The 22293-nt window shown below is 41.3% G+C and overlaps 2 protein-coding genes across 4 annotated transcripts in view; one reads left to right on the top strand and one right to left on the bottom strand.

The window, feature by feature from the left end:
* The window catches only part of RAD50 (RAD50 double strand break repair protein), a 127654-nt gene that overhangs the window by 24677 nt on the left and 80684 nt on the right, over positions 1-22293 (top strand). Inside the window, exon 1 of one of the 3 annotated variants that reach the window (XM_045794733.2) lies at positions 21415-21842. The exons of the other annotated variants lie outside the window; for them this stretch is intronic. Within the exon in view, the coding sequence (XP_045650689.2) occupies positions 21714-21842 (129 nt within the window). The 5' untranslated portion in view covers positions 21415-21713. Of the gene's footprint in view, positions 1-21414; positions 21843-22293 lie in introns of those variants that run through there. 3 annotated transcript variants of the gene reach the window in all.
* On the bottom strand, positions 10547-12763 carry IL5 (interleukin 5). The gene is made up of 4 exons (XM_045794734.2): positions 12620-12763; positions 12392-12424; positions 11185-11313; positions 10547-11076 (listed from the first exon to the last, which is right to left on the bottom strand). The coding sequence occupies exons 1-4, from the start codon at positions 12761-12763 to the stop codon at positions 10978-10980; spliced, it is 405 nt and encodes a 134-aa protein (XP_045650690.1). The 3' UTR covers positions 10547-10977.

The raw sequence follows: 22293 nt of genomic DNA, 5'->3' as shown, positions 1-22293 counted from the left end.
CATTGATATGTAATTTATCTCTTTAATTGTTTAATGTGGTAAATGATAAATTACATTAATAGATTTGAATCTTGAATTCCTAGAATAAGTTCAACTTAGTTGTTACATAGTATCTTTTTATACATTCTGGATTTGGATCGATAATATTTTCTTTACAATTTTTATGTGCATGTTCATGAGTGACTATGGCTTCATAACTTTCTTTTTTTATGATGTCCCCCTCTAATTTTACTAATATATTTTAGCTTCTCAAAATGAGCTGGGAACTATTGTGTTTTGTTTATTTTCTGTATGAGTTTATATATGTTTCAAATTACATATGACTTGAAAGTTTGGAAGGACTCACCCATAAAGCTGTCTAGCCTTTGTGTATTCTTTTTAATGATTTAATGATTAATTCAGTTACTGTAATGGTTATAGAACCCTTTGTATTCTTGCATCAGTTTTTGGCATTTATATTTGCATGGGCACATGTTTGTGTGCCTTCTCAGAGTTCCCCCACCTCCTTTCTCTCTCGATCAGCACCCCACTCACACCAAGTCACCCCTAGGCTTCCAGGCACAGGTGAAATGCCACACTGCGTGGAATGTAGGCTGGCTTCTACTTGGCTGCCACTGACCCAATAATACAACAGAGGAGAATTTGACCAATGGGATGTGGCAGATAGAAGGGAGCCTGGCATATGAATTCCCTTCTCCTTTGGCCTTTCTCTCTGCTGTTCTGCCTTCTTCTTCCAGCACTTCTGCAGAAATTCCCTGGGACAAGCACAAGTACCTGCAGAGAGATGTGCTATGCATGCTCACACCTTGGTGTGAAGTTGTGGCCAGTACGCTGAAGTATCACACCACACTGTTGCACGTCTTTCTTGTCTCACCTTCCTTTTTCCCTCAACCTAACCAATACAGGCTTATAACTCCCAAATTAAGTGTCAGCGCTTCAATGCTTGCCTCAGGCTCTGCTTTCTGAGGATACCCTGGCTACGGACAGTTGGTATCAGATGTAACAAACACTTGGAATGAAATTTTGAAGTCAAATTGCTCACCTCTCCAAAATAATAGGAATTTATTGCTGGTGCTAAGCAGATTGAGAGTAACTTCTGGCATGCAGTGGCTTTGGAGTTTTTTAAAGCTTTTAGCTGGTTAATTTGGATGAAAACAGATGGAGAGCAAGGCAATGGAAGATGAAGTGGGTGAGATATATGGGAGCTATGTTAATTGCAAGGATTGTAATTAACTGCAATTGCAGAGCATGATGACTCTTCTGATAGCCCTCAAGACCTTACCAAAAAAGAGCGATAGGCTCCGAGCAATCTAATTCCAATTTAAGGTCTGCTCTGAATGCTAGCAGACTTCCATGGCAACTTTAAAAGAGACTCCTGGTGCGTCTGGCTGGCTCAGTTACAAGGGCGTGCAACTCTCGATCTTGGGGTCATGAGTTCGAGCCCCACATTGGGTGTAGAGATTACTTAAATAAATAAAACTTAAAAAAAAATGGAGACCCTTATCTCCTGTGGCCACAGGGCAGACTGAGCTGAGAATTAGGCTCAGGGTCTGATTATTTGCAGGTCTTTGTAGAGCTTCAAAGGAGAATAGTTGTGCACCTTTGGCATTCTTCTATGGCAAAGTTGTGGCCCTTATAGCAAGAGTGTGGGACCATCAGACCTGGGATAGGAACACGTGGGTGAGAAAACCTGAGGCTCTTTGAACCCCAAATTCTTCTGAGTTCTCCTTAACTGGCAGGAGCAGCCCTTTCCCCCTTGACAAAGTGGACTAGCTCCTCCTTGCTTGAAGACAGGAAAATTATTTCTCTTGACGCAGGTGCTTCCCAAGATGACATTTATTCTCCTCTGCACACTCCCCACTGTCTGCAGGCCGGTAATCAGAATTAAAGCTCAGAATAGTTTGTATCAGTTAGGGCCCCATCAGAAGACAGAGCCATGCCAGCTACTTTAATAGAGCGAATTGAATATAAATAATCGTTAAGCAGGTACTGGATAACTGGAGAGACAGAAAGGGAACAATAAGGTATTATGAAGGTGGCGATTTGTGGGAAGCAGCCAACGCCCCTGTGGCTGGAGGTCAAAGGGAGGAGGTTAGAATTATTAAAATGTACAGCCTTAAGTGAAGGAACTCCCGGACCTGAAGGTCAAAGCTCTGCGGAAGGGGCACGACTCTACGGCTGGTGGTGTTCTGAGCTCAGAAAATGGGCTGATGGGAATGGGATCCAGATCTCTGGGGCGAAGGTGCTGGTTGAGCGGTGCTGGGGTCTTGGGAGTGGGGATGAAACGCACTAGGGTTGTTTGAGAGAATGTTGGCAAAACTGCAAAAGGTAACCAGTTGCTGCTGCTGGAATGAACGCCTGCTGCCAAGGTAACACTAAGATCAGGATTAGGAATATAAAAGACAGGAATAGGAGGCAAAAACAGGGAAAGTAAGCAAACAGGAAGGAGCAAGTCCCTTCTTCCTCCAGCCTTCAGTCTAGCGCCCCCTATTGACAGACCCTAACAGAGAATCAGCTGGCAAAGGATAAATTGGTTTGCAGGGTCCCAGTTCCAGCGGGAGTGTAGAAGTGTGCTTGAAGCTGGGAGGCATTAGCTTCCCAGCTGACATTCAGGTGCGCGGGAGCTTACAGATAGGCACTGTCAGAATCCACAGCCAAGTGGATCCTGTTAGTCCAGAAGAATATAGAGTTGAGTAGATAGAGTTGAATTCATTGATGGGGAGGGGGTTTCTCACTATGATGCAGGATTTCATGTTTTGGCAAGAACACCCAGAGCTGATCCTAACAGTTTGCTGGAATGGCTCTTTGAAGTCTGACTTGGTGATGGCCTACAGAATATGAAATGGAGATGCCAGAACTTCCTTTCCATGGTGTTGAAGAAGAGGGCAGATAGCTCAGGAGTAGAAATACTAGATAGATGTACTGTATATGGTCTGAGTACCCACTATCTGACTATGTTCTCTGGAGGGCACAGAGAACACACCTTTCACTAACATAGCACATGCACTAGTGAGGGGAACCAGGCATCATTGCAAAGCTTGGTAGTAGAAGTTCTCCATAAGCTGTGTTGAAGGTGGGGGATGATGCCATTGACATGGGCTCCCTAATATCAGTGGGCAAGATGGAATCCCTAGAATGGCAGAGGCCAGGTTGGAAGCACTTAACCATTGGAAACGAAGTGGTCATAATTACTGCAATGAGCAGTCAGGCTATATAAAGTCCCTTTGACCCTTGGATTTATAGTAGTGGCTAATACAGTAAAGCATTTCAAGAGGCAAGAGAGGTAGATAATCAATCAGCATGCTAATCAATGTATAGGTCGTTAGAGTCAATCAAGAGCTTATGGGTTGAGGTGTGCAAGAACCACCACAATGGAAAATCACATCCTTCATCCATTTCCCAGATCCCAGTATCCATTTATTAAATGGGAGGGGCCCTAAAATCCTACTTCATGCAGTAAGCTTTCTTTCTTCAATCCTTTACCAAAGAGACCAAGAACCATTCAACAGAATAACCATGCACTGGTAAAGGACATGCTCAGATTTTCTCTTTTTTAAATATTTTATTTGTTTACTTATTTATTTGAGAGAGAGAGAGAGTGCATGCACATGCATGTGTGAGGGGTGGGAGGAACAAAGGGGGAGGGAAAGAATCTCCAGCAGATTTCACACTGAGCACAGAGCCGACGCAGATCCAGGGTGGGTCTCAGAAATCTATATTCTTGGGTTTTTTTGTGTTTTTTTATTTAAAATTTTTAATTTAATTAATTTATTTATTTGGCAGAAAGAGAGAGAGACAGCACAAGCAGGGGGAGCAGCAGAGGGAGAGGGAGAAGCAGACTGTCCTCTGAGCAGAAAGCCCAACACGGGGCTCAATCCCAGGACCCTGGGATCATGACATGAGCTGAAGGCAGACACTTAACCAACTGAGCCACCCAGGTGCCCCTGTTTTTGGTTTTTGTGGTTTTTTTAGAGAGAGGAAGAGTGTAAGCACAAGCGGGTGAGAGAGTGGGGGGAGGCACAGAGGGAGAGGGAGAGAGAGAATCTCAAGCAGGCTCTACACCCAGCACAGAGCCCAACACGGGGCTCATCTCACGACCCTGACATCATGACCTGAGCGGAAACAAGGAGTCACATGCTTAACCTACTGAGCCGCCCAGGTGCTCCAGGGAAGACTCAGACTTTTCAAAGCTTGATTCATATGAGGTGTGAGCTGACACTGATGCCTGGAAAACCTAAATGCCTCCATGATATTCATATTCTGGCTAGAATGGAAATCGCTTAGGACAAGTGATAAATGGAGCTTTGGCATGAGTCTTTTTTATACCCTTAGATTATTTTTTTAGTTCTTTACCATATACTTGAGATAAACATTCTTAGCACCTGGGAGAGCCTTCATATTGGTTCTCTGACCCATGAAGTAAGGGACAAGTGGAAGGCCTTGAAACTATCTGGACCCCGTTAAGACAGAAAATCAAAGAGAAATACTGTATTCCTGATTGACTGCCACCATGAAAGACTTGAAACATGCAAGAGGTCTATTTTCCCATTCAATTTATCCTCTGTCCTCTGCAAAGACCAGAAAAACACTTTGAATCCAGGCCGTGGCAGACTAGCTTGTACAGACTAGCCCTGTAGCTAAGCAATTAGGAAAGATGGTTAAATAGTTTTAAAAATCTGTTTAAAACAATTAGAGAGCTGACATAGCAATGAAAACTTAAGAGACTATAAAGAAGGTAAGCTTAGAAGTGGGCCTGACATTTGGCATAGCTTTTTGCTTTGAGGCATTTACCGATTAGTAAGCAGTGGTATAGAGGTTCAGAGAAGCCAAGAGAAAAGCTGTGGCTGAGGGACCGTGGGTAAAGCAGAGTTTTAGACAGTTTCATGGATATGGAGGAACAAAAATTGGAGTTCAGTGCCCAGGAAGTAGGAGGGGTTTCTATAAATACTTCCAGGCTTTCCCCTGGGACCCCTGAAGAGTTATAGTTTAAGAACTAACCGAAATAGACCGGTCTTTTAAAACCAAAACGCAGCTTTCAATCAGCTGTATCTCAGACTAAATTGAGATGAGCTGTTCTTACCCTAATTGCTTGCTAGAAATGCATCATTTCTGGAGGAAGATACTATCATCTTGTGTAAGACAATGACTGTACAATTCCTTCTTGCATTTCAGACCTTCCTTCTGAGATGGTTTTTCTCCCACTAAGAGTTATTTTAGTGAGAATTTATTGTAATACATTCTTCAGTTTTTATTCCTCCTGAAGTGTTTTTAGCTGATTTAAAAATGGGCAAAAGGGAGCAAAAGATGTGAACAGACACTCTGGCAAAGAAGATATATAATAAGCATTTGAAAAGATGCTCAATATCACGTTTCATTGTGGAATTGTAAATACAAACGAGATATCACTATGCACCTGTTAGAATGGCCAAAGTCCAAAACACTGACAACGCCAAATGCTGGCAAGAATGTGGCGAAATAGGAACTCTCATTCACTGCTGGTGGGAATGCAAAGTGGTACAGCCGCTTTGGAAGACACTTTGGCAGTTTCTAATACAAACTAAACATATTCTTACCAGACAATTCAACAATCACTCTCTTCGGTATTTACACAAGAGAGTTGAAAATATATCCACACAAAAATCTGCACATAGATGTTTATAGCAGCTTTATTTATAACTGCCGAAACGTGGAAACAACCAAGATATCCTTCAGTAAGTGAATCGATAAATAAATTGTGGTACATACAGATGATGAAATATTTTTCAGCATTAAAAAGAAATGAGCAGGGGCGCCTGAGTGGCTCAATCGTTGAGCTTCTGCCTTCGGCTCAGGTCATGATCCCTGGGTCCTGGATCAAGCTCCGCATCGGGGCTCCCTGCTCAGTGGGAGCCTGCTTCTCCCTCTGCCGTTCCCCCTGCTTGTGTGCCCTCTCTCGCTATCTCTCCCTCTGTCAAATAAATAAATAAAATCTTTTTTTTTTAAAAAAAAGAGCAATCGAACAATGAAAAGACCTAGAAGAAACTTAAATGGATATTACCAAGTGTAAGAAGCCAATCTGAAAGGGCTGTACATTGTTTGATTCCAATGCTATGATATTTGGAAAAGGCAAAACTATAAAAACGTAAAAATATTAGTGGTTGCCAGGGGTTAAAGAGGAGGGAGGGATGAAAAAAGTGCAGTGCAGAGGGTTTTTAGGACAATTAAACTCTTCTGTATGATACCATAACGGCAGATATATGTCATTATACATTTGTCAAAACCCATAGAAGGTACAACACCAAGAATGAACCCTAATGGACTGTGGGTGATAATGACGTCTCAGTGTGGGTTTGAATCTCAGCTGTATCACCTAGTAGCTGTGTGACATTGACCAGTAACTTAAACTCTCTGAACTTTTGATTTCATATCATAAAGAAGGAATGCTACTGTCTTTCATTGGCTTGTATGAGAATTAATTGAGATAGTGACGTAAAATGTTTAGGAAAGTCCTAACCCATTTGAGGAGATCAGTAAATGGTGGTTTGCTCCCCTCCCTTGGCGTAACACTGGAACATTGTGAACATTTATTGAGGGTCCACTGTGTTAAATACTAGTGCTACTCTCCAGTATTTCTTTCTTTCAAAAAAGATTATTTATTTATTTATTTATTTGAAAGAGAGATCATGTGCGTGAGTAGGAGGATGGACAAAGGGAGAGAATCTTCAAGCAGACTCCCCGCTGAGTGCAGAGCCAGTCCTGGGGCTCGATCTTACAACCCTGAGATGGTAACCTGAGCTGAAACCAAGTGTCGGACCCTTAACCGACTGAGCCACTCAATTACCCCTCTCCACTATTTCTGACCTTTCTCTTTTTCTGGACACGTGGCAGAATTGTATTTTCCTTGCCTCTTGCAGTTACTCGTGGCAGTGTGACTTGCGCTAACCAATGTGATATGAAGTACTTAAGAACTGATGTGTGGTTCTCCTTGTTCTCTGCCAAGGGAATTGCAAAAGCAGTTGTTGATATGGAGTCACCATAAGATGGAAGGATTCTGGAACGCTGAGCCAACCCACAGAGGACAATTGCCCTGAAGCGTTGCCCAGAGCCACACCCACAGGAGACCTAGTGTAATTTAGAAGCAAACTTGTTGTGTCCTGCCCCTGGGATTCAGGGATGATTTATTACTGCAGCATCACCTAGACTATTCTGACTGATACATACACAGAGATGTAGCCAATGGACCCGACAATGTGGCAAAGTAAAAACAAGAGCTCTGACAGAGGAATGTTCAAAGTCATGCAGGGCACTGAGAAGGGGCAACTAATCCTGCTGGGCTAGGCAGGGAAAGAGAGAGGAGGCAGCGTTTGAGCTGGACTGTGAGAGCCCAGAGAGAGGGGTGAATGAAGACAGGAAAGTTACACATTCCCTGCTTGGGAAAAGACGGATGTATGAGGCAGTGTGGGCAGAGGCACAGAGGTGTGAACATTCGTGGGGGTATTCTGGGAAGAATAAGACTAGCATTCCCTACAAATGTTTTCCACATGTCCTTCAACACAGTGCTTTTCTACCATAATTTATGTAGGAAAAATATACTTATGTCCCCCAAAGTCAATGCATTGTTTAGCAAAGTGGTGATGGGGAGCTCAACAGAGAAAGTCTTTACTTTCTTTCCACATATAATCGGCAGCATATCAAGGTTCACAGGAGATCATTGGAAAGGCTCTGAAGGTCAACCAGGGAGACATGTAGTGTGTTATATAGACAAAGCAGCCATATTAGTGGTTTCATGGTCAGCAAGTAGTGTTTCAAATATTTTACCACCATTTATTAAATAAATACAAAAACATAAATTTAAAAATATTTTGCCATCTCATATGTTAGTTTGTTGCTTAATTCAGGCATCTGTGGTTTGTGTTCTGGAAAATTGGTTGATTTTGGATTGAGATGTAATGCACTAAAATTTTTCCACTAAAAATAGTGGGATTGAGGCTCCTGGTTAGTGTTTTCTTGCATTGTTAAGTGAGAGATGCCTGTATTTCTATATGACGGGGCTTGGAGGGGGCAGAGCTATGCCCTGTGAAGGAACCTAGCCCTGAGACAGTGAGCCCGACGGCTACATATACAGAGATGTATCAAGTCTGTCAGAGGTTTTTATGCCTTGTGACATGTGGACATGAGTGTACTTAATCAACAGCCCTGACTCCACAGGCATGGGGAGAACCTGAAGTAGGGAGCGGTGCTGGCTCAGTCTAGCTGAGAGCCAAGGGCCTCCACTGAGGAGTGGGGACAAAGAGGTGAAACAGGAGAGACATTTCAGAGGCTGAATGGTGGATGGAGGGCACAACGGGTTAAATTAAGTCAGGGAGTCATCCAGAAAGGTGATGGGGAAGTAGTTGTGGTTATATTAGCCAAAATAGAGAACCTCAGAGGAAGAGGAGAAAGAAAGACAAAGAGGAGAGGCAGTGGCAGGTTTAAGGGGTGAGGATGGCTGACAAGGGTGACTTCATTTGGACACATTACGTCAAGATGTTCTCTGGGAAGGGTCCTCTGTGTCCCTCCGAAACTCAGCCTATTAGCTCACGCTGGCTTCTCTCACTGGGCAGTCACAGTGACATCACTAAGATAGAGTGAGTGGATACTCTGTTGTTGGGGTAAGCTTTGAGAGGAAAAGCAAGGCTTAGGAAGGTAGTCCTGTAACCTGGAGGCTGCCGCGTCCCTCTCCCCTGACGCCCTAGGCTCTGGAGCCACATGGTCAGCAGGCCTGGGTGAGGGGCCCATGGATGTGACCTGCCAGGGGCCATCTGGATGGCATTGCTTCTATAGGGAAAGTAGAATCAGCTTGAAGATCATAGTTTCTGCCTTTAAAACCCTTGATACATCTAAGGAGTCCCATCTGGGTTGATTGCATACAGAGCGGATTGCTTTTAGCTTCTCTGAGCCCTGGCAGATTGTAAGAGTTCATGAGTGGGGTTTCAGATAGGCTATTCCAGTCTTAAATCCACCTGCACTGTCCTGGACCTTCATAGAGAAGTGGGAAAATAACCTTTTTTTGAGAGAGAATATAAGTCTACAAGGGCAGGGAATGTTGTCTGCTTTATTCACTAATGGATCCTAGTCCCTAAAACAGTCCTGGACCAGATGGGAGCTCAATAAATATTTGCTGAATTGAATTAAGTTGACATTCAGTTTCTTCACAAATCGAGTTTCCTGTTTCCTGTCAGTTTCTAGAGCAGTCAGCATGGTGCTGTGCTGACCCATCTTCCTCTTCATTGGCTCGGCTCCAACTCTCAGGGCTTGGTGGACACACAGTTGGGGGTCTGGGCCATGGCAGAGCATTAATCACCATGCCTGGGTTTGTGCTGGAAGGAAACCTTGTCTTCTTACATGGAAGGACTTGCGTTCTCCGACCTGAGGCTCTAAGTCTGACTGCTCTGGCCCCTCTCCTGTGCTCAGACACAGTAAGAGGGGGTTGCTTCACACACACAGCTGAGTTTGACCCGCACAATCCATGCAGATAATGCCTGGGGTGGTGGCACCCATCAGTAAGGCGCTCTAGCCCACGCCTGTAACTGTATCCCAGCAGGCAGTGTAGACCCTGTGATCAGTAAACGAATGAAGGAATCAGTGGCATAGTTGAGTATTCTTATTGGATCTCTCTCCAGTTCCATCTCAGTTTTAAAATATATTTTAAATAACATACTTTCTGGATCGTTGAGAAGTTTCCTCCAGCAGAAGAACCTTCAGTTATGGTACTGATTGTCATAAGCAGGCAGACTGGACTGCTGTTTCTCTATCCCTGGGAATACAGGATGATGGGACCCTCTAGAACCCAATCATCTGAATAGAACTGCCTACCAACTTTCCGCGCCCTTTTGTTGTGAGATGAGGAAGAACTCTCTCACAGTGCTCTGGGTTCCACCAAGAGGGTTTCTGCCTCCCTCCCTGAACTGGCAGTGGGATTGGTCTGCCAAATTCTTCTCACTGGCCACGAAGAGACCTAGTTACAGATTTTTACACTCTCCTCCTCCCAGGAAAATCCTTGAAAGTCATGTTAATTCTCTGGCCAGTCCTGGAAGTAGGTTCATTCACTCATTCATTCATTCATTCTTTCATCACCTACCATTTAACCTGCACCCTCCCTGTGTCTGGTACACTGTGGTGAGGAAACCATGCTCAGCCCCCGCCCGTGTTCCTGCTGCCCACATCCCCGCTAAGGCCTGCTGGATCACTTCCGCCTGTGGTTCTCCTAGCAACCCTGCGACGTCTGTCACCAGGGAGATGGGAATGCTCAGCTAGCACAGATGCAGACTCTCCCTCTGATCTCAGCGTGTTTTCACACAGACTGTGCTCGCTTCAAGAGGAGGACAGAGGCACCTGGGTGGCTCTGTCAGTTAAGTATTGGACTCTTGTTTTCGGCTCAGGTCCTGATCTCATGGATCGTGAGATTGAGCCCTGTGTCAGGCTCCGTGCTCTGCTGGAGTCTGCTTGGATAGTCTCTCCCCCTGCCCCTCGCCAGCTCATGCTCTCTCTCAAATAAGTAAATAAATCTTAAAAAAAAAAAAAAAAAGTAGGACAGAGGCCAGCAACGAACTGAATCAGAGTTGTTTATTTTTGTTTTATTGGAACATAGACCAATCTGATATAAATATTAATTTATCAAATTCTTAATCATTTCATAAATAAATATTAAGTTAACAGACATTTTACAGAATGTTGTGTTAAATAAGGTTAAAGTACATATTTATTTTGCCTGGAACAAACTGGAGGAAAATACTTCAACGATCGGATATCTGAAATATGTCTCAAACATTTTATTTTTATGCCTTCTGCTTGTGTGAGGTGGTAAAGTAGGAGAATGCCTGAAATATCTACTTTGCCTCTGAAGTTCAAGTCTATGGATCATTAAGGCCCCACCGTTGGTTGGCCCTCATTTTCATTGCAAAAGAAAACATTCTTCTTCTCCTCCAAAATCTTTCACTACAATAAATCAGTTTTGTCTCAACTTTCTGTTGTCCACTCGGTGTTTATGACACCAAGAAACACTTGCAGGTAGTCTAGGAACTTTTTTACTCTCCATCTCTCTCCTGCACACTTTTTCTGTGAAAAGAACAGACAAGAGGTATTGGAGGAAAACCGTCAGTTCTTGTCAAAACAGGCACAGCCAGACATGTAGACTTAAGTTCCCAACAAATGTCTTTAGCTTACTTTTTGGTGCTCTATGTGTTGTTTTATTAAAGACAAGTTCCGGAATAGTTTATCCACAGCCTCCTCTTGTGCAGTTCGGTTCTTCAATATGTCTATGCCCTGAAAGACTTCTTCAATGCACAGTTGGTGCTACATGAGGAAAAAGTTTTTAAATATAAATAACCAAAACAAGCTATAAAAATTTGGTCCAAAAAGTTAGACTTTGTTTTGTGGAGTTTACACAAGTTCCCTTCTCCCAAATGTTTTTCACTTGTTTCTTTTCCGGGTAGGAAACCACCTCATACTGACCTATAATTTCTTCCTTTTTTTTTTTTTTAAGATTCTATTTATTTATTTGAGAGAGAGAGAGCATGAGTGGGGTGAGGGGCAAGGGAAAGGGACAAGCAGACTCCCCGCTGAGCAGGGAGCCCTATGTGGGGCTTGCTCCCAAGATCTTGAGATCATGTCCTGAGCCAAAGGCAGCTGCTTAACTGACTGAGCCACCCAGGTGCCCTGAGCTATAGTTTCTATAAGTAAATGACATTTATACAATTACTGAGGAGGTTGACAAATGATATAAATTAAATGCTTAACAAAAAGTAAATTGTTTAAGAAGTATAATGCAACTACATTACTGATTTACCTCAAACCAGAGTTTCCTCTGACAGTTCTAGCTGGTAATTTTATTCTATTTAGACTAATGATATCATATCTTTAACATTTTAATATAACCATGACATACTCCAAAGGTATACAATTCCATTAGACTTAAAATCATTTAAATATGTGGAAATGACTACTAATATAAGACTTCACTGTATATTTTAATGTCTACTGACCATAATTCTAAAAATATAACCCTAAGTTGCTAGTACTTTCAGAAAGACTTTAAAGTAAGGAAAGCCAAAGATAGAGGTGAATGGAGACAAGGAGGCACCTCTCACCCAATGTGGAATTTTTCTGGAAAGAATGCCTGACACGAGGCTCTTTGAGATGGAGAACTGACAACATCAAAAAAGGGCCTGATCCAGTTGCTTAATGGATTCTACTTAATATTGTAGAGTCGTTCCTAACACCATTCCTAATATTCATAAGCGCATACATTCACATCCACACACACAAAACAAAATAGATAAAACTAAATCTTTCCAATGTTAACTAACGCTTTGTAGCTTAGAATACGAAACTGATTCATGCAATCATTTTGTCAAATCATAACTTAACTTACATTTTTATGTTCAGGAGTAGGAATCATCAGGTTCTGAAAAGGAAAGGAAATACATTCATTTTAACATATTGTAAGATTCATAACTTTTAATATAATGCTTCCTAGTAACATGGTTATGCATTATATATTACTAACACTCATAATTTCATTATTAATAACAGATCTTTAAAAATTAGCCAGTGATTACCCATGCTTTTTAAAGACTGTAGGAATCAAAAAGAAAATTACCCCATCTCCTATCAGCAGAGTTCGATGAGCAGAGAGCAGTGTCAAGGTCTCTGCCACCAGTCCATTCATGGTACTTTCTGCAGCAGTGACAGAAACATAGGCAGCCCCAAGAGCTAGCAAACTCAAATGCAGAAGCATTCTCATAGCTCTCAAATGCTCAGTGTTTGCCTTGGGCAAAGAAAGTGCATAGTACAAGATTGCATCCCCAACCAATTTATTCTCTATCTTTGAGGAAATGAATAATTTCTAACAATCAGATAGAGGATGCCTAATAATGGCATATCGTAATACGAAATGTTTCCAATGCCTTGTATCTTAAAAAATAATTTTACCTTTATCTTTTAATAATTATAAAAATCCCTATTTTCCCCCCTTTGAAAACGTTTTCTATTACAAAGAAAATCTTTGGGTTGATACATCATTGCCTCACATTTGCATTTCTTAAAATCAGAAAATTGAATTTCCTCTTAAAGGATGTGTGTAAAAAGGAGAAGTATAATGCACACCACTAAATTTTATACCAGAATGTATGAATATTGGGAAAGTCTTTTTCAGGTTGACTAAATTCTGTCACTGTTGTTACCAGACTGATCTGTCTTAAAAGGAATTTAAAACACTTGTGTGAAGATGGTGATTAGAGCAGAGACCATCAAAACGTAGCAGGGTCAAGTTCACCGGCAACTAGGTTAGGCTCCTTCCTGTTGCAAATGACCAAAAACCAACCCCAACTCCTTGAAGCCCAACAGGGAATTATTAGGTCATACAACCCAATGGTCCAGGGTAGAGGCTCCTTTATATCTTGCTTGCCTTGGTGATTCTTCCTTGGCTCCCTTGTCAGGCAGCTTTCCCACTGTGGTCCCGAGATGCTGTCACATCTCCTGGATCTGTATGTATCCTGTTCCTGAGAAGCAGGAGATAGCAAATTGTGCTTTTCTGATTGCTCAGTCAAAAGTCCTAGAATTCAGCTTCCTTGTGACAAAGGACTCGTGTTCACCCTTGAACTGTGGTCAGAGGTATGGGTTATACTGATTGGCTCTCCCTGTAGCTGGAAGCAGGCTTCCTCCCACCCAAGTTGCTAGCTGGCCATGCAAATCAATGGAATGTACAAGGTGTAACACAACAAAGGTGGTGGGCCTGAGGAAACCGCAGCATGGAATGACCTGTCTAAAGGTGGCAGGCGCTACTCAGCTTCAGCTGATTGTTGTCATGTGACACCCTTGGACTTCTGTAGCGAGATCATCCCGTTTTTTAAAGAAGTCAGAAAGCCTGATTATTAGGCATAACCTCCTGATTTTTAAATACTGGCGATTCATATTTAAAAAAACGATATAGGGTACCATCGTGCAGCTTCTGATTTACAGTATAACTGTGGGTCAAGTTGGAAGGCTAGTTATTTAAAAAAAAAACTTCTATTCAAAATAATATTTCTCCTAAAAGTATTTTATTATGGTAAAATACACATAATGTAAAATTTGGCATCTTAACCATTTTTGAGTGTACAGTTCAGTAGTGTTAAGTACACTCACAGTGCTGTACAATCCATCTTGCAAAACTGAAACTCTATGTCCATTAAACAACAGCTCTTTCCCCTCTCCCCAGCCCCTGGCAATCACACTTCTACTTAATGTCTCTGTGAACGTCAGTAGTCTAAGTAACTCATATAAGTGGAATAATATGACATTTGTCTTTTTCTGACTGACTTATTTCACTTAAGATATCTTCAAGATTCATCCACATTGTAGCATTTGACAGAATTTCCTTTTTAAGGCAGAGCAATGTTCCATTGCATCCATACGCCACATTTTGTTTATTCAACCACCTGTCAATGGACATTTGGGTTGCTTCCACCTTTTGGCTCTTGTGAATAATGCTACTATGAGTGTGGGTGTGCAAAATTATGTTTCTTAAAATGTTCTCATAATTCATTAACTTTTCCTCTGTGAGACTGATCTCCCAAAACTGACTTCAAACTCTGTCATAGCGAAGACTATAAAATAGTGTATTTGAAAGACCTTTATTAATGTAAAATTCCATACGAAAGTTAATTATTTTCATCTCCTGTGCAGGAGGAGAATGCCAAGTAGTTTTTGTTGATATTCCACCCTCACGGAAGTGAAGCATCATCCCCCTGAAGTGTGGGATACACAGTGACTTCATTTTAAAGAATACAGTATTGGGGGGGGTGCCTGGGTGACTCAGTCATTCAAGCATCTGCCTTGGGCTCAGGTCACCATCGATCCTGGGATCGAGCCCCACATTGGGCTCCCTGCTCAGCGGGGAATCTACTTGTCCCTCTCTCTCTGCCCCCCCCCCCCCCGCGCCGCTCATGCTCTGTCTCTCTCTCAAACAAATTCATAAAATCTTTTTTAAAAAATAAAGAATATAGTATGGGAAGGCGATTATAAGAAGAGGAACTTTGCAATGGAGAAACCTGGCAAACGTCAACCAGGTGACCAAGGTCAACATCAACAGTGATAAGTTACATTAACAGCAACAACTCTTAACATAATGTAATGAGAATGGCATTTTATCTCTGTGGTCTTCCTCCCCAAAACCGATAACCTCTATCTAACCATGAGAAAAACATCACACATATCCAAATTGAGGGAGAAAATACCCGGCCAACACTCCTTAAAACTGTCAAGGTCATCAAAAAGAAGCAGTCTGAGAAACTATCACAGCCCAGAGGAGTCCAAGCATGGTGACTAAATGTAATGTGGTATCGTGGGTGAAATCCAGGAACGGAAATAGGACAGTAGATAAAACTAAGGAAATTAAAAAAAAAAAAAAAAACCAAGAAACCAAAAAAAAAAAAAAATGGTGGAGTCTAGTAATGTGCCAGTGTTGGTTCCTTGGTTGAGACAAATGTACTATAGGAAACTGGGTGCAGGGTACACAGGAACTCTCTATAACATTGTTGCAACTTCTGCAACTCTAAAACTATTTAAAATAAAAGTTTATTAAAAATAATGTTGCAAGGGTGCTGGGTGACTCCGTTGGTTAAGTGTCTGCCTTCAGCTCGGGTCATTATCTCAGGGTCCTCAGAGTCCCGCATTAGGCTCCACGCTCCGTGGGGAGTCTGCTTCTCCCTCTCCCTCTCTCTTGAGTCCCCCACCCCTGATCGTGCTCCTCTCTCTCACTCTCTCTCTCAAATAAATAAATAAATAAAATCTTTAAAAAAAAATCACAAGTCGAGAAAAAATTAATGATTGTTTTTACTTTCATTATTAAAAAGACATTGCATCCTATAAATGTCATGCACTCAGGACCTTTTCACTAGACTGTGAACTTCTTGAGTAGACAGATTTTATTTAATTAACCTTTTTGTCCTCAAGGACTAGGCTATTATTGTAGGCACTCAATGTTTGTTTAAAAAAAATTGAATGAATAAGCAGGTACGTGGTTGTATTAGTTGAACAAATTAATGTGAATACTGTGGAGACTCAAGGAGTCTATTCCCTGAGGCTGGGACCCTGAAGTAATAGAAAAAACTTTGGTAGACCCCTAGAAAAAAAGGTAAAGCAAAACTTTAAGGCTCAGCAAGTCAATGTGAACTACTACGGCATTTTTAGAAACCCACGTTATTTTAGGAGAATAGAAAATTAGCAATCAGTACTTGGAATTGTTAAGAATTACTAGTAATCATGTAAAAGGATTTTGAATACTATTGAAAAGTTGTGTTCATGGGTAACATCCAAACTTTTGCCAAAAACCTTTATCTCTATTAGTGGCTTCCAAATTGGCAACATGTTTTCAAAAAACTGATAACTGTGGTTTTTACTAAGTGTGTAGTCATTTAGGGTCAAATGACTTTTCTATGAACTGATTCTAATCAATCAACTGGGCATGATGCCACAAATTTTTTTGTGGTGACTAAATGTAAAATGATAACATCTCTTTTCTTTCTTTCTTTCTTTCTTTCTTTCTTTCTTTCTTTCTTTCTTTCTTTCTTTCTTTCTTTTCCCTATTCTAACCATGATGCTTTCAATCCCCAAGCATTTCTTTAAAATAATTCTTTTTATCGAATAAATAACATTATAGGAAGAGAAACACAGAACTTACTCCCCTCGGCATAGCAACTCAGTTTTTTGATGACCTCTTCCAATCCTTACTAACGCATAGATAGCTTCACAGAGTTGTAATCAATGAATATGTGCCACTCGTGTTTATCTTTTTTGCTTATAAATACCTCTTTTCATGTATCTACTTATTATTTGAAAGGTTACCTACCATTAGATGAAATTGGTATCTGCAGTTCACTTCTCCATTTGGATTGTTTCTAGTCTTCCACAACTATAAACAATGCTACTAGAAAGCTCTTTGTATAATTTTTAAAAATATTTCCTTACACTAAGGAACTTGTGTGACTGTTTTTACAGCTGTTGTTACATTTTCCCAGATCACCCCTCTGAAAGTATTAAATGGACAAAAAATAAATCCCTTGCATTTTCAGTGTTTTACAACTTACAAAGCACTTTCACAAACATAGCTTTGTTTAATCCTGCTGTCAGCACTGTGGGATAGATTTCTTTCCTTGAAAGTTCTTTAGCGCTAGGGTTTAATAGTTTTGCTGATGTAATGAGCAAGATGAGCCCCCATGAAAAGTGTGATGCAAGAAGCCGCAGTAATTAAAGAAGTAGATAAATATGTTGGTAAACCTAAATAAATACTACTGGTTAAAAATAACTTATGGTAGGGGATTTCAAGACAATGAGGAACAAAAATACTGAACAATGATAATGCGGGAGATACAGTGATCAGTGTTGGTGCATTTTACTGTTCTTGTACTGTTTAGAAATTTCCTAAAGATATTAACCTTATGGCAACCCTCTCAGGTCCCCTCCCTCTTCGGGAACTTTGTACTGTCCCTCAATAAACTTTACTATCACTCAAAAAAAAAAGATATTAACTATAGATTTCAAATAGGCACGTGAACCACTAAGAGAACAGGAAAAGAATGTACAACTTCCAAGCCAGTAGAATAAAACAAGGGCATTAAAAAAGCTCAATCAATCTGGAAACCGGGAAAGGAGAAAATGCAAAGAAAAAACACAGAAAGAGTTATGAGAAATACATCCAAATTTATCATGAATCAGAGTAATAAAAACAGATTAAACTCATCTATTAAAAGGCAGATACTGTAAAATTCTACCAAAAATCATCTCTCAGCTATTTTCAAGAGACATACTTCATGCAAAATGACACTAAAAGGTTGAGAATCAAGGGATATAAAGATATACTGGACAAACAGTAACCCAAAGAATGGTAATGTATCAGTATCGATACCAGAAAAGAATTTGTGTCCGAAAGTAATATAAGGAAAAAGAGATTCACTAATAAGTATAAAATAGTATCTCATAGTTGTTTTATTTTTCATTTCATTAATCTTGATGTAAGCAAAATAAAACATTTTCCAGTAAGAGTTAACTGAGAAATAGAGACTTGACTGATTTGCTTTTTCCGTTCTTTTTATTTTAGGGATTAATCATTTTTATTGCAATTCATTTCTACCCCTTTCCTAGGGTTGTTCTCTTAGTCTTATAGTTTCCTATAAAACTGTTACAAAGTTGAATTTTTTTGTCATGGAATCTGGCTACTTTGTTATGTCAACTTTTTTCTTCAGTTTGCTGTTTTTCCTGAAGTATTTCAAAGTAAATTACAGAAAAGCATGATGCTCCATCATTAGCACTTCATATGCGTCTCAAAAAAGAATCATTTTCGGGGCGCTTGGGTGGCACAGTGGTTAAGTGTCTGCTTTCGGCTCAGGGCGTGATCCCGGCGTTATGGGATTGAGCCCCACATCAGGCTCCTCCGCTGGGAGCCTGCTTCTTCCTCTCCCACTCCCCCTGCTTGTGTTCCCTCTCTCGCTGGCTGTCTCTCTCTCTGTCAAATAAATAAATAAAATCTTTTTTAAAAAAAAGAATCATTTTCTTACATAGCAATATACTGGCGCATCAAATATAATGAAATTAACAATAACAATTTTTTAGCATGTAATTTCTGGACTACGTTCAAATTTCCCTATGTATCCCCCCAATTCCCTTCACATCTTTATGTGTAGACAAGGATCCAACCCAGGACCATGTGTTGCATCTTTTTAAAAAATAAAGTCTTTTAGGGGCGGCTCAGTCATGATCTCAGGGTCGTGAGATCAAGCCCCACATGGGGGGGGGCTTGATAATACTTTATCTCCCTCTCCCTCTGCCCCACCCGTGCTCTCGCCCTCTCTCTCTAAAATGAATAAATAAATATTTTTTAAAAAGTCTTTTAGAATCTACAGCTGTCCTTGTTTTAATGACACTGATCTGAGAGCCTGGGCCAGTGTCTTATAACACATCACACCTTCCAGATTTAACTTTTCCATCCTTGTGTTATTAACCTAATCCTAATTCCTGTGAACTGGAGGCTAAGTGTAAAAGTGTGATTAGATTCAAGTTAATTTTTAAAAACCAAATGCATAGGAAATAATGCTGGGTACTTCATGGTAAGATTACGGTAGAAGAATACAGTCAATTGTATTGTAATATGCTTACTTGCGGTAAGCATAGCATATAGTATAAATTTGTTGAATCACTGTGTTACACACCTGAAACTAATGTAACATCGTGTGTCAGCTATACTTGAAAAAAAAATCACAGGAGGAGACATATAAAGTCTGCTTGTCTCAATCATTGTTAATTTCTTATGTTACTTTGAGTCGTAAAATTCTCCTTTAAAAGTGGGGGTAATTACATTTTGGGGCTCTACTTTTATTGCTGCCAGAAAAATATAGGTCTTCATCCACCTGAAACTTATCTAGTGGTAAGTTAAATAAGCTACAGATTTGCTTTTTTCTTCCTATTGATATCCAAGTATCCAAGCAATGCAAATGGTGGTGGTAGGGGAAAAAAATGGCCTTGGTGGTTACACAACTCTTTACATTTGTCAAAAGTCATGGAACTGTACCCTAGAAAAGGGAGACTTTTACTGTATGTAAATAATGCTTAAATAAACTTACATTAAAAATGGGCTCTAGAGGCACCTGGGTGGCTCAGTCAGTTAAGCATCTGCCTTTGGCTCAGGTCATGATCCCAGGGTGCTGGGATTGAGTCCTGCATCGAGCTCCTTGCTCATCGGGGAGTCTGCTTCTCCCTCCTCCTCTCTCCACCTCCCTGCTCGTGCTCTCCTTTTCTCATTCTCTCTCTCTCTCTCTCGTGCTCTCTCAAATAAATAAAAAGAATATTTTTTAAAAATGTAAAAAATGAGTTCTAATCTTTTTCATTTTAAAATTACATTTAGTTTGTCATGTAAATCATTTCTGTATAATTTCAGTCTGTTGTGTTCCATTAGTAACTTAAAATATGTATTATGATAACTGATGCTTTCATGTTTCTTCCTTGGTACAGCAAGAGAGTACTCACTGGGTTTCCCCACTTGCATCCTTTGACGTGAATTTTTTAGTTTATGTATTAAGTTCTATAAATGATTGGGGATTATGTGATTGGAGGGCATTTCCTACATTTTTCTAGATCAATAATCCAAAGTTTTTGTTTTGATCTTAATGTCTTCCACTCTTGTTTTGTAATTTCTGTCATTTTTCCTATAGGTCTTGCATGTGATAGCCCTCCATAAGTCGGGTTCCAAAAAGCAATATTCAGTCATTTTTGAGTATTTGTTTCTCTTATTTTACTTAACATTTAAAAAATTTGTTTTAAGATTTTATTTATTTATTTGACAGAGAGAGCGAGCAAGGGAACACAAGTAGGGGGAGTGGGGGAGGGAGAAGCAGGCTTTCCGCAGACCTGAAGGCTGACACTTAACGACTGAGTCAACCAGGTGCCCCTTACTTCACATTTTTATCATACAAACATTAAATTTTTTTAACATACAAAGAGCGGCACATACTTAATATATACAACTTGATGACTTTGGAGCTAAGTATACACCACCAGTGAAACCATCCCTACAGTTGATGCCATTTGTATAACCATTACTTCCAAAAGGTTGCACCCACCCTCCTTATTTTTGTGTGTGATAAGAACAATTATCACAAGATCTACCCTCTCAGCAGATTTTTAAGTACACATACAGTATTGTTAACTATAGGCACTATGGTACAGCATGTCTCTCATTATTCTTCTTGCATAACTGAATCTCTTATTTTTGAATCTCTTACTTTAAAGGTGTCTATTCTTGTGGTGGTATTCAGAGGAATGGATTTCTTTCACATCATATTTGCGTTAACATTTTATAGTTTTGTAAACAGCGTTTGGCTTTTGGTCTACAACAGCAGTTCCAACTTTTGATCTTAAACACCCACACTCTTAAAAATTAATGTGGACCCCAAAGAGCTTTGATGTAAGTTGTAACTATCAATATTTACTCAATTGGAAATTAAAATTGAGATTTTTTTAAGCACAAGAAATATACAAGCACATTCTATTAGCCATCATTGCGATGGCGTCACCATACGTCATGTGCGTAAATAGAGAGCTAAAGAGAATGAAAAATGGAGTGACGTCTTTATATTGTTAGAAAATAGTTTTGACATCAGCCGACACCGCACTCCCTTCCATTCCAGGCATCCCAGGATCACACTTTGACAACCACTATTTGCCACAGGTGTTTGCCATCCTCTGAGTTAGGGCTCTTAAGAATGCCCCGCACCCAGCAGGGAGGCTCATTGCGCGGCCACCTGCAAAAGACTCGCCGGGTCTCACCTGGTCCCGGACGCCAGAGCTGCGCACGCACCGCGAGCCTCCGACTTCCCGGCATGCCCCTGGCCTGCGGCGTAAATGCACGCTGGCCGTAGCGACCCACGTGACCCGCGGGGCGGCCGCGGCGGGAATCTGTGAGTGTACGGTGTTGCGGGGTCCTTGGGTGTGCGTTTCGTGTCTACCGCCGGCAGCCCGGGCCTGGCCCCCACCTCCGCTCTCGCTCGTACGGCGGGCAGGAAGCCGGTGTGGGAGGAAGAGTTCCAGCCAAGAGCCTTCGCTCCTACCTGGAGCCTCCCAACTCGGAGCCTCCCGCGCTCGCCCTGCTCCGGCGTCACCGCTAAGTCTTGGTGGGCCGGGGCTCTAGGCCCCTGGTGTTGAGAAAAGAAACATTTGCAAACATGTCCCGGATCGAAAAGATGAGCATTTTGGGCGTGCGGAGCTTTGGAATAGAGGACAAAGATAAGCAAATTATCACTTTTTTCAGCCCCCTTACAATTTTGGTTGGACCTAATGGGGCGGGGAAGACGGTAAGTTCTCAGTAGCCCCCTTCAGTTTACGGGCCGCCACGTCTTGCGAATCTGGAGGATGAAATATCTGGGGAGCTCGGAATAAGGACGAGAGGCGAGGCGTTCCTATGGCTCAGCTTTTGGGGCGCCAGGAAGTGCGTGGGCTCCGGGTGGGGCCCCGGCCCATGGGCGTGGCGCGGTGTGGCCTGCAGGCCCCAGCGACCTTAGGAGGGGACCAGTCCCAGCCTCGTCAGGGTATCCAGGCTTGTTGGGTGGACGAGGTTTACTTGAGAATTCCGTGCACGCATTCAGCAAGCTTACATTCTTGTACGAAGCCTTTTAATCTGCACTCTTGTTTTTTTTAAACACTCTCCTTGCTCCCAAAACGTAGCATTCACTTCCTGGCAGTTGTCCCATTATAGGAATTACTTAAAAAGTTATAAAATGTGATAAACACAGGGCCTTCTGGGAA

Source organism: Ursus americanus, chromosome 5, assembly GCF_024610735.1.
Source record: "Ursus americanus isolate L20-20 chromosome 5, mUrsAme1.1.p, whole genome shotgun sequence".
Lineage (NCBI taxonomy): Eukaryota > Metazoa > Chordata > Mammalia > Carnivora > Ursidae > Ursus > Ursus americanus.
This window is presented reverse-complemented; position numbering and strand designations above follow the sequence as displayed.

What these genes read in the sequence shown, in the direction of transcription:
- IL5 (XM_045794734.2), bottom strand. Translation starts at nt 12,763, where the DNA reads ATGAGAATGCTTCTGCATTTGAGTTTGCTAGCTCTTGGGGCTGCCTAT. An exon ending in CTCTGCTGATAGGAGATGGG is followed by an intron (nt 12,425 to 12,619) that starts GTAATTTTCTTT and finishes TTTCCTTTTCAG; the next exon opens with AACCTGATGATTCCTACTCC. An exon ending in CTACTCCTGAACATAAAAAT is followed by an intron (nt 11,314 to 12,391) that starts GTAAGTTAAGTT and finishes TTCCTCATGTAG; the next exon opens with CACCAACTGTGCATTGAAGA.